Consider the following 12,561-nt stretch of genomic DNA (forward strand, 5'->3'; position numbering starts at 1 on the left):
AGTGCAGGAAGTACTCAGTGAGAGTGGAAATGCACACGTAGTACTCTTCAGCTTGAGTAGTCTCCGAAACATGCTGATGTTGAATGTCACTGCAGCTAAGTGATGGAAGATAAATTGGGCGCTGTTTTGGAATATAAGACAAAGGTGGATATTTTAGGATATTTGTGATATATAAACATATTAACAAATGGCTATTCTTAAATTGATGCCAACGTATTGTTATTTTTTTCTTAAATCTGGTCAGTTCTATTGCCATCATAAAACATATTGGTAATGGTATGTGCCTTAAAGCCTGCCTCAGGATTACCATGCAGTTCTCTCCATTAGCTGTTACAAACCACTCCAATTGGTTTTCATGCAGGAGCCTGGCCCAGTGGTTATATAGGAGACCAATGATAAAGCAAACTTTGAGTGCTTCCTGTGTGTCTCCTTTTGAAAGCACTTTTAAACATATGTGTAATTCAAGAAGGCCCCAGGGACAACATCTGCTGCTTCACCTATTGCTCTTAGTATCTGTTTAACTCCTTAACCACCAAGATTGGATCAGCATTCCTCACAAGCATCTCTTACTAGCCATTGCCTACAAACAGTCCTTCGTCTGCAAAGCTTTTTGCTTTCCAAAGAAACAGGGCTCATTTGTCTTCTTCCTCTGACATGGTCACAGCTGTTGGGATTTTTTTTCCCCCCCTCTTGAATTCAGTAGCTTATCAGATGAGCCATGTAAGACTGCACAGCTATATTACTTAACAGGAAGAGTGCAATCACTTATGTCACTCCTGTCAAGCTGTAATTTGAATAATGTGTAACTGTAATAGTTTTTTGGTTTTTAAAAATCTCATACCCCACTGATACATTTCAGAAATTCCAATTTTTTGAGCATGGCCTCTCTGTGCTGTAAAATAAAAACGATTCTTTGTTCTTGCCTTTTTTTCAGGGTTCTTTTACTGCTTTATTAATCTGTTCTGATAAATTTAATACCCTTTCCATTCCCCTCAGGAAATACATTTATGGTCAGACTCAATTTCCCACCCTATGATGAATGCCAAGATACCATTATGTAAAAACTTCCTTGGTCCATACACATTTGAGTGTTCAATGCAACTCGCTTGAACGGCTAGTGAGATGTAGATGGCAACCCTTTCCTTGCATCCCGACAGATCATGCCCATGTGCACCAAAACTTGTTACACTGTTCGTAGCATGTTCCCACAAAGGTCCTTCCTTGCCTACTCTCTGGTAAGGATAGCTAAGAATTGCCTGCTGAGAAACATGGGAACTGCTTGTTGAAACTTCTCCCAGGTGCTTTCCTTCCTGTGGGCAGCTGGGAGCAGTAGAAGTCACTGGGCTGTATGAATTGTGGCAATAGCAGCTTGCTCTTAAAATTGCCCTAGGAGAAGATCTTACTGCATAGCACACACATGATGTGCATACTGCATCCAGTCTGATACAAGTGTATTGCAAGGCTTGCTGGGGAAAATGGTGACTGCTGCTGCCAGAACAGTTCAGAATTTGGGAAGGAAGGCTGGCAGGAACAGTTGTACGCTAGGTTAACAATCCTGTCCTGTGGGATTAAGCAACCTTACTCAAATAACCCCCCCCCTCCTTTAAAACACTGAGCAATACAATAAAATTAATTAAAAAAAAAAACCAAACCAAAACCAAACCCTGCAATATTTACTTACCCAATTTTTTGGATTCTGTCTACCATCATGTGTGGATACAATGACTTAAAAAGGGTAAAGGTAGAATAAATGTGCTACTGAAACTTAGAGCTGTTTCTATCAGACAAACTAACTGAATTACTTAGTCTATAGTTTTCAGTGTAAATTCAAAATTATGCCAATAATTGCTTTAGCTTTATAAATCAAAAATAGATCTCAGAAATAAATCTGAATGCATCTTGAATATGTTATCTTGCGTTTTAGGAGAACACGCAAATCGTCAGGGTGAAGGTTATAGCTGGAATTGGCCTGGCCAAGAAGGATATCTTAGGAGCCAGGTAAGAATACATATTGTTAATGTATTAAGGGACAGCTGCTTCTTCATTTTCTTTACACAGCTGTTTAGATCTTAGTAAATCCTGCTGTGCCTCTTTCAAAAAAAACTCAGAACTGTTTTAGCTGGTAACCTTATAAAATGACCAGAGACTATGTAAACATGAAGATATCTGTTTTCTTGCCCAAGAGTCACTTGGGCAGATCTTATGCATTGACAGAAAAATGTGTGGGAAGGTTTAATTCTGTGCATGGTAAAATAGTTCTGCTGTGGAGGGATAGATACAGGTATATATTTTACTTTGTGTAGACTGCAGCTAAAACAAGAGTTCAGTTATAATAAAAACTTGTCTCATCTGTGCTTTAAAGACTTGGAATGAACACAACACTAAACACTCGTAGCAACAAGACTATTTCAACTCAAATTATATGCAGAGGAACAACATCCACCAAGTCTATAGTTGTGGTAAACCCATGCCAGTGGCTGCAGGCTCTGGGTATGTACAGATTTAAAAGTTAACAGTCTGTATAAGGGAAGAAACAATAAAAGTGGCTTAACCTTTACCACAGGAAATATTAGACTTAGTAATTGAAATGCTTTGTAGGATCTTGTACAATTGGCAAGTGGCAGCATGCAGCTTGTACTAAAGCTACATTTTCTTTTGGCTCATGTACAGAGGGTTTAGAAAAGTACTGATGGGTTTAGTACTAGTTCTGCTGTCTGCTGCTTTGGCATATATGCAGGAATGCTGTTATTTTAGCACTAGCAAAATTGTTGCGTGTGACATCAGTTCAGCATTAGAAAAAATTCTCCTGTGATATTCATATTTTCCCTAAAGCCAGACAGTCTATCTTCAATTTTCTTCTCACTTTAAACAAAACAGGGCAGCTTTTCTCAACATAACATAAATATGTGAAAACTGTATGTTCTTTTGCTGTGTGGCAGATAGTCTTGGTCACCTGTTGTTACTAGTCTGTTTGAGCAATTGAATGCATTGACTCTGGTCATGAAAAGTAGATATTTGTATAATTTATTGTTTATTTACTACAGGAAGGAGGAAAAAAAATCTGAGGCAGTAGGCCATTTTAAGCAACCTTATTAGGACACCTTCATTAACATAAAAATTTGGGTTAAACTCAAACTCTGTGAAACTGATAAAACATTTAGTAAAAATATTGCATGTTCAAGGAAGTACCTCAAATTCCAGGTGTTTTAAATTGTTAAAAACAAGAGATTTAATACTTAAAGCTTTTCAGTCAACTGATTTTTTTCATGTATGTCTTGATGAAATGCATGAGGATTTATTAAATCTATCTCATGAAATAAGACCTGTGGAAGAGGAGAATCAACTTGTAGTGATATGCAGAATATAAAATGGCATAACTAGTATGGTTATAAGTAACAATATTTAGCTTAATTTTATCTCAAACTATTTCAGAAATTATTTTAAGTACAAATGTGTATGGTGTTCATAAAGTAATTGTAACTCCTAGTTTCATAGCTTCTATTAAGTTAAGCCTTTTAAAACTCAACTGTTAATAGTGCTGGCAAAAAAAAAAAAAAGATATATAGCATGATTATCTTTTTCTTTCCCCCTCCCAGTGACCCATACGTGAAAATGACAGTGTATGATCCAGTGAATGGAGTCCTTACCAGTGTTCAGACAAAAACTGTTAAAAAGGTTAGCTGTCTTATCTTTGTGGGTGTGGTGGTTTTGTTTGGTTTTTGATCAGACTCTAGAGGAAAAGTTAATACTACAGGAAATATGAGAATTAATGTCACTTGAGTGAGCAGACATGGCAAAGGAAAGTTCCATGACCTGCTCTGTTTCTCTGTTCATGGCATTATTGAAGGGAAACCACCAAAATAATTTTAGTGAAAAGTAGAGAAACACTAGGGAATATAAGGTGAGTACTGACTCAAAACTACATCATTCATGGAAATACTGGATTGTTCTGATTTTCTGAGATCTTTAATAATACAAGAATCTCTCTTGCTGTACAACCTTTTACTCTTTTTTGCTGTACAACTTTGATCTTTCTACATTTGAAACACAAACAAAATTTGTTGTATTTCAACATCAATTGCACAGTTCACGTGAATCATGATACTACTTGTTTCCCTAGAATACCTGCAGGAAAAATTCAGTATTAGTCATGGTAACTTATGTTAGACCAACTGAAAACGAGAAATAGTACACATGAGAGGGAACGTACTCTCCAAATTGTTGTTCTCAGATAGTGGCTGTGATTTATGTTATGAGATCACTCATGCATTTTCCCTTCACGTTGATAATTGTTAGTTTAGGTATGATGAGAGTTCAGAGTGTATCTAATATTTTTAAAAATAGCCACAATTTAAAGATGTGTTTAGTTGAGCAGGTTATGTTGTGTTTGGCCCACCTGTGTCTGGTCTGTCTAGATAACGTTGAGAGATTTGGCATTTGCTAAGTGTTCATAATTTCAGGATTAACGCGTGTTTGTGTGTAAGCAATGTGGATAGTGGACTGAGGAGAAGGCAGTGATTATTGCTGAAGACGTACCATAAATTAACTGATTTGGATTGTATAATGGTCCTTTCTCTGCATTCATTGCATTAGACAAAATTTGAGAATGCTTGCATAAATTGTTTCTATTCTGCATTGTATTAAGACTTCTATGACTTATACCTGCAGGGTTGAAGCTTTTGTACTTTAAGTGGATTGTTACATGGGATAACACAGATATAAAACATAAAGACACACACATAGAATTGTCACTATAATCAATGCTGTCTTTTCTTTTTTTTATTCCCCACTTATAGTCCTTAAACCCAAAGTGGAATGAAGAACTCTTATTTAGAGTAAGTGTTTACTACAGCTTTATTACCTATGTTGGATATTATATTAATGCATCAGGAAAAATGTTTTCTCACTAATTCAGCTTAAAATCAGAAATACATCTATAATTAATGTTCAAAAGGCTCACAAATTGCTTTCCTTAGAAATACATTTGTTAAAATTTTCATTTGTACCAGAGTGAAATTTTCAGTCTTGATGTTATCTTCTTTATTCTATGAATGTTTAAAAACAAGAGCATGGATTTTAAAACAGTTTGGGATAGCACCAGTTGGCTCATTGGTGCTGATAGGCATGTGTTGCATAGTGAAATGGCAGCAAGGTGTAGATTTGCAGTTTAATTTAGGTCTTATGTATTTCTTTCCTCCTGCATAAACTTAGAGATTTTGCTGAAGGCAAATGCTGGAATTCAGCATATATTTTAACTATTAATGTATTTCTTTCTCCTAGGTTAATCCTCAGAAACACAGACTCCTTTTTGAAGTATTTGATGAAAACCGTTTGGTAGGTCCTTTTGTGGTAATACTGCAATGTATTAAAGACTTGAATGAAAGTAAGTTTATCTGGATTCAACATGGATAAAAAAACCACACCAAACAATCATAACTTCTTTAATGAAACCTAAAGCTAAGGCAGACCTGATTCGTTTACTTGTCTGACATTACCATACTTTGTGATGCTCTGAAGCAGCTATATTGTTAACTTCTGATGTGCTTAACTCATAAAAGCATTGTTCTTTTATAGTGCTTTTCAAATGATATGGCCAAATTCTTCTGTGATATTGAAAGCTCTGCATCAAATGTTTATTTTTTTTCCCCCACAAGGTAGTATTGACAATGTAGGTATCTCTGTACACAGTGTGAGAAGCTTCTTCAGTGTGTCAGGAGTAGTATGAAAGAAAGCATGTGTACGTTTTCTTTGGAAATCTTAACAAATGGACAGTGGATTGTGATCTTGTAGATAGGTGTCACTTTTTGAATGGCAGGTCATAAGTAAGATAGGGATAGTTTGTGCATTTATTTTCTCAATCAAATAAAAACTCCTCCTTTGACCATGTTCCTATTTTATGTGTGAAGATGCCTACTTGCCTGTCTTTCTCTCTGTATGCTTTACTGTAAATGAGTAAGGCTGGTGGCAATACAATCATGAGGCATCCTAGGGCTACTTCACAGACATTCCTCCTCACTGGAATACCTTTTCCTTCTGCAATAGTTTGAAACTAATAGGAGGGATTGAGTGCTTTTCACTTTATACTCCACACACAGTTTCATTCTGATAGCTGTTATAAAGGATCTCTTTGTGCTTGAACAGTGTGTTGGCTATGAAAAACTTACTGTTTTCGCCTAATGCTTTCTGCATGTATTGAGTAATCCATTGCATCTTTTATGGAAGTACTGCTCTGCTAAAGTCAGGAAGAGTGAAAATGTATGTAAAGTAAGCGCAGTAAGAACAAACCATCTAGAATAATTAGATTTAAGAAAGAGGAGGCTTGTTTCTTGGTTATAGGCATCACACAGTCCCAAACCATTCACTTCTTGACTGGCGGTATTACCTGTCCCAAGTATTTAAAAAATGCTGTCTCTCCCACCCCCCCACCCCCCCAAAAAAAAAAAAAAAAAGAGAAAAATAATTTAAAAGGGAATCAGCAGCATTTGTGGCTTACATGGCAGGTTAAATATAATTTTTCAGGATGCTCAACTGTTCATCTCAACTTGATGTTATGGGCTACAGTGTATTCTTCATGAAGTGAAAGTACTTTTTCCATTAGTCATTAGAACATTGCTGCCACCGCCTGGAAGCCAGGAGGCAGTCAGAGTCCTGATTTTTTTGGGAGAAGGCCAATGCTTTCTTTGTCTGTTCCACCAAAAGAATTCCTTAGCATTCTTTCTCTAATCTAGAATAGATAAGTTGTTTGACCTGTTTGTTTGTGGGAGGGGAACCAATAAAACGTTTTATTGGCATCAGCTTGGGAATGGTGCTTTCTTTCCTAAGTGTATTTGGAGATCAAAACATCATTACCTCATTCATCAGTCACTGTAGTTCTAAAATAACGTCAGCATTTTTCATCTTTTCCATCTCCTTACTCGGTGAATGGAAAAGGCTGGCTCCCTGTTTCTCTTTAGCTTGCTTTCAGAAACACTAAGTTTCTCTCCCAGATGTCTTGAGCTGTTTTAGTAAGTCAGATTGTTGCCTGTGACCGTTGTGAAGATGAATTAATAGAACTGGGGGATCTTGTTAATGCTAAACATGTCAGAAATCATAGGTGCTTTGCACTTTTTCACTAGGATGTGCAGCTGTGATTGGAATGTGATTCATCTTCCATTTTTTTAGGGAGCTTCAGTGTAAATCAGCCTTTCTTCTACCTGTTGGATGACTCTTTGAACTCTAGATCTGAGCAAGCTGATAAAACTGAAATTCTCTTACATTTGTGAGACTGTCCTCCCAATGGACAATTTCCTCTTTATAAAAAATTGTCCCAAGTGCTTTTATTTCTTCTAATTTTTGGGAATAAACTGAAGCCTGGAATCTCTGCTTTTTGTTTTTAAGAAATGTTGCTTTCTTGAAAACCAGTCTCAGAATTTACCTTCTTCAATATTAGGCTTAAGTTCAAAGTCCTGCTGCATTGTTATATCACCAGCAACTGGAGTTTTAAAATCTTTCTGTAATAGCTTTAAAACTTTTCAAAGATCACCTGACTTGGATTTGGTAAGGGAACACTAAACCTGGTTTGTTCTGCTGACTTGTTGCAAACCATTATTAGAATAAAGGGCTTGAGCAGTTTGTTGAGTCCTCAATTACGGTTGTCTTTAAAAACACATTAGAAAAATCTGTCAGGAAGGACAATGAGATCACTTATGAGATGGACCAGTGAAAGGACTAGATGACTTTTTCTATCTCTTCTTGTCTTACAATAACTTGTCACAATTGTGTATACTTCAAAGTGCCAAAATCTGTTACTGATACTGAAGAGGTCAAGGATATTAAGATTTGAATGGAGCTATTGGTACTTCTTAAAAATCATTAATTTTTATTTATTTTTATGTCAAGTCTAATTCAGCAAGACAGAATTTTGCATTTTAAAAGCCGTTTTGTGTTGACTAAGAAAGCTGTAGTTGGTTGGCTATACCTATACACTTACACTGGCATGTTGAGAAATTTCACTTAAATCTTAAGCCTGAGTTAAGAAAATATGTCAGCTTATTTGCTTAGAGGTTTTTTTAATAAGATTGAAAAAAACATTTCAGATAATTTGCTGGAGGAGAAAGCATTGCTTTCTTTCACTAAAAGCAGCATCTCTTATAAAGTAGTTGCTATTTGTTGTGTATCACATCAACATGTTACAAACTGTGCTACCAATAAGTTTGTTGTTGAGGGGGAAAGGAGCTTTAAGAAACGCATTTTTGTGCTCTTCACTCACATATCTTAGGGTGGGGTTTTTGTTGGTGTGGTTTTTTTTAAAATGTATTGCCTGAAGTTCAAATGTAACTTTTTAAAACTGTGTCCAAAAATATCGTTTATTGTATTTCCTTTTCCTCTTCTCCCCCCCATGTCAGTCCCCCTCCAACATAAGTTAGCAGTCCAGTTGGTAAACCGTAATGAAATAAATGAACTATTGTATTTGTTGGCTTTTTATGAATAAGCTAGTATTCATGTATTGCTGCATTCTAGTAATGGAATTCAGGTAAGTAAGCCCTGGAGTAAAATTAGAAAACAAATTTTTTCCTTGCAGACAGGGTACTATGAATTTGATTCTTGGCTCTTTTTTGGGAAAGAGGTATAAATGTTAATTTTACTGCCTTCTAGCTTAAAATACAGTAATGGTTAAATAAATATGGAGCAGAAAAAAATTCTAGTAGTATGACCTATAAAAGTATAAATGGCCTAGTGTTCTCTGCTGTTTGCACTTTTTCAGCAGTGCTAAGTAATTTCATATTAGTGTGGTAGTGTTTAGTACTGCATCATATATGGTTTCTGTATTCAAAAGTATGTTCATAGCCAAATGTTTGTTTAAAAAACAAAATAAAACCACCCCCCCGCCCCCCCCCCCCCCAAAAAAAAAAAAAAAAAAACAAAAAACACCTCAGTTAACAGCAAGACTCAAGATTTGTCTTTTTTCAAAAGTCCCACTAGGTGCCAGCAAAGGACCTTTTCAGACAGTATAAACCAGTGAAACATTTTGTAGCAATTCTCAATCCCATTACGCTTCTAAGAGTTGATGGTAATTAACTTCTTGTCATGCTGACCCTTTTATCTAAAAAATAAAAATAATAATTGGTTATGAATGTATGAGACAGTTTGTGTCTAATCATACAGAATAGCACTCTTCTGTAACTGTGCTTGGTAATCGTATTTATCTTTGTTTATGCTTAGCTCAGTGGTCTAAAGTTTGCATAGCTGGTCATATATGTGCATGCAGTATTGAACTCCAATGAACGTCCGCTTATTGTGGGCTTCCAGTAAACAAGATGAAGTGGTTCAGCTTGTAAGAGTAGTTTGTTTCTTTCTAGCTTTTAACAGCTGTAATTTGGAAAGGTTAAAATATAAAGTAAAAGGTTAACACAGTCAGCTGAAAGTAAATGGCAAATTACTAATCAGGATAACTTGTGGTTCTAATTTGGTTGCATATCACTGAAGATTGTGAATTAATTGGCAGGAGAGAGTTTACTATGTGCAACTCTGTAGAAAGTGTGATTGCTTAACAGCGTGTGGATTGCGAGATAATGCCAGATTTCTTTCAAGTTTTATTTAAATAGTGCAGAAGAGCTTTTTTTTTTTTTTTAAGGGGAGGAGGCTTATTTCACTGGTTTATACATAATTTAGACCTCAGCAGTTTGCTAGCATGGTTACTATTTGGAAATTCAATCCTAGTCTTGATACTCAATTATATGGGACTTCATTCCTACAGACTTCCTGTAATTCTAAACCTATGGGTAAAAATATTAGTAGTCATACGCTGCTGAGGAAAGTACGGACACATTGACTCAGCTACTGCAGCTGCAGCAGGAGTTGCTGTTTTAAACTTGGAAGTACTGGAAGTTTATTATTGTATTAATTTATGCAAATTACAGTAGGTATAATTGAATCAAGGTCAGTAGTGTTTGTCAGTGTGTCACAGCTGAAGTCGTTGGAATGTAAGTGCTTTGTAAATGAACGCTTTCTGACTGCAAGCAATCAAAGACGGTCCAGAAACTGCAGTTCAACGAATGGCTGACTTATTTCAAGAGGTACAGGTTTTTTTTAACACTAGTATCTTGTAGAAAGCAGGACAAAGACTGCAACTTTTATGGGCTTTTACTGTTGTGATGTACTAGCTCTAGGCTCTGCAGCTGCTTGTAGCCTTTCTGCTGAAGGATCTTTGTGGTTTTCATTTGCTAACATGCATGGAAATAAGAACAAATGGCACGACAGCTAAGACTGCATTTTGCGACCCAAAGAAGCAACACAGATCCATTATCAGAAACCTCTGAAGATGTTTTGGATAGTGACAATTTTATGTACTTCAAAAAATCACAGAATTCTGCACCTAATGTTACACAAATGAAACTGACTCCTAGACAAGTTGCTTATGCACCTGTAATGCAACAAATAATTAATCAAGAGGAAACTGCAACTATTTCTTCATTGCAAATAAAAAAGAGCACCTCATTGCACATTTCTCTACAGTCTAGAAAGTATAGTGGATGTTTTCAGTCTGGTGATGCTGTTGCTACTGGTGAAGATATTTCATTCATTGGTATGGGTAATGAAGGAAATTGTGGTGCTAGAATTGTGGTTGATCATCGATCTAATGATGGCCTTCTGAGCAACACTGCCCTGTGCAATGGCAGTCTTGGCAGCATTGCAGCCAGTGACAGTGGGTCGTTCAGCAGTGCTGGCAGTGACTATGGATCATGTGCAAGTACCACAAGTGATGGCGGCTCATATAGTAACAGTGTCATCAGTGACAGTGGTAGTGGCACTCTTTCGACAAGTGATGGTACTTTCTGTAGTAGTGTTGTACATGGTGATTCTTCATATAGAAGCACTGCAAACAAATGTAATCCCTGTAGGAACAGCTCATCTCAGGAAACTCTGTGTAAAAGTAATACTACTTTTGACCAAGATGCTTTGTCAGTGAGGAAGAAAACTATAATTCCACTGCGACGTTGTTCATCACTGGTTATTTTCCCTAGGAGTCCTTCCAGTACTCCTCCAGCTTCTCCAATAAGCTCAGGTCAACTACCACATAGATGCGCCTATCAAACATCTCATAAACTAATGATTTCTCCTAGTGAGCTGGCACAAAAAGAAGATCAAACCATTTCCAAAGGATTCCTTTCAACAGCAGTCAACGGACTTCGACTGTCTAAAACAGTTTGCTCCTCTGGTGAAGTCAGAGATATTCGACCGCTTTCCTTGAATACATCATTACAGAACAAAAGTCTGATTTTGGATAGTTCTGAGCAGGCAACTTGTGAAGAAGTATCCAATGGCTTGTCATATATTTCTGTTCGTCTCACTCAAAGAGCATTTGCATCGAGCAGTGAAATGGTTAATGGCTGTTGCAGTCCAAAGTTAAATCTGAACTCCAGTGCAAAATACCCTCATTTAAAACTGGCACGTAGCACATCTGTGTGTTTACCCTCAAAAATAGATTCAGAATATCAGATTAATATAAATGAACTGGAAAGACCGAATGCACAGATGAGCAAAACCCACCATGTGTTGCAAAGAAGTGTTTCATTGGAAGGATCACGTCAAAAAGTTTCTTGCTGTTCATCCAGCCTTAAATACAAGTGTCATAGTGCAAGAACGTCTCAGTTGCATGTACAGTTCAAACCTGGAAATGAAGGAAAAACAACTGGTGTTAAGAAAAAATATGGAAGCTCTAAAAGAGATATATCTAGCATTTCTTTGTGGAGGCCCCATAAGGTAAGTGTTCTGGCTTACAGAAAAATTCAACAGCTTTTTACAGCTGAAATTTAATTGGAAAATAATATAATTTACAGTCAAGACTTAAATGCAGTTATTTCAGAATTTCCTAATGGTGTCAAACTGTCACCATTAGGAAATGAATTTTTGTGATCTGTAACATTTGATTTTTAGATTTGTTTAGAATATGGTACATACAGTAGCATAGGTGAATAGTCCTTACAGTGAAATACCTGCATTTAAGATATTATCAACCATGATTTCCTGTTTACATGATCTCAAAGGGATTTTCTTGTCTAGTTATCTAGACATGGGTATTATTTTAACTTCAGGTGAAGTTTTGTAGTTTTAAATACATAACTTCTGAATAAATTAATAGTAATTTCTAAAATTGGGTACAAAATGGGTAAAAATGAGTGGATTACTGTAGAGTCTTTTAGGTTTATTTCATATAGGCTTTATTTTACAAAACAGTTTGCAGTATGTAGAATTAAAGATAAGTAATATTTGAGCAGAGAAACTGTAAACACCATTTGTTTCTGTATACACCCTGAACCACAGGAATTTTCAGAGTTTCCTGTTTCTTTTTTTTCTTTTTTCCTCCCTTCCAACCACTACTTTGGCCAGAGCAGCACACTGTAACTTAATATCTCTCCCAACAACATTTCTGTTGAAATTATAGTACTTGGGTCTGGAAGGCTTATATTAAATATATTTTTTTGTTAATGAAACTTATATCCAGCTAAACTGCAGAAGCATGTTTGCTTTTATTAACTCTTAAGGCACTTTATATTGTTAGGCATAAGCCATGAAATGTGA

General features: G+C 36.2%; 1 protein-coding gene across 4 annotated transcripts in view; it reads left to right on the top strand.

The window, feature by feature from the left end:
- Positions 1 to 12,561, top strand: part of NEDD4 (NEDD4 E3 ubiquitin protein ligase) — a 59,681-nt gene that overhangs the window by 9,774 nt on the left and 37,346 nt on the right. For 3 of the 4 annotated variants that reach the window (XM_075100307.1, XM_075100308.1, XM_075100309.1), the window contains exons 2-5: positions 1,925 to 1,998; positions 3,597 to 3,675; positions 4,797 to 4,835; positions 5,281 to 5,334. In XM_075100307.1, coding sequence (XP_074956408.1) covers positions 1,925 to 1,998; positions 3,597 to 3,675; positions 4,797 to 4,835; positions 5,281 to 5,334 — 246 coding nt within the window. Of the gene's footprint in view, positions 1 to 1,924; positions 1,999 to 3,596; positions 3,676 to 4,796; positions 4,836 to 5,280; positions 5,335 to 9,027; positions 11,743 to 12,561 lie in introns of those variants that run through there. The other variant, XM_075100310.1, reaches the window with a different exon arrangement.

Source organism: Phalacrocorax aristotelis, chromosome 7, assembly GCF_949628215.1.
Source record: "Phalacrocorax aristotelis chromosome 7, bGulAri2.1, whole genome shotgun sequence".
NCBI lineage: Eukaryota > Metazoa > Chordata > Aves > Suliformes > Phalacrocoracidae > Phalacrocorax > Phalacrocorax aristotelis.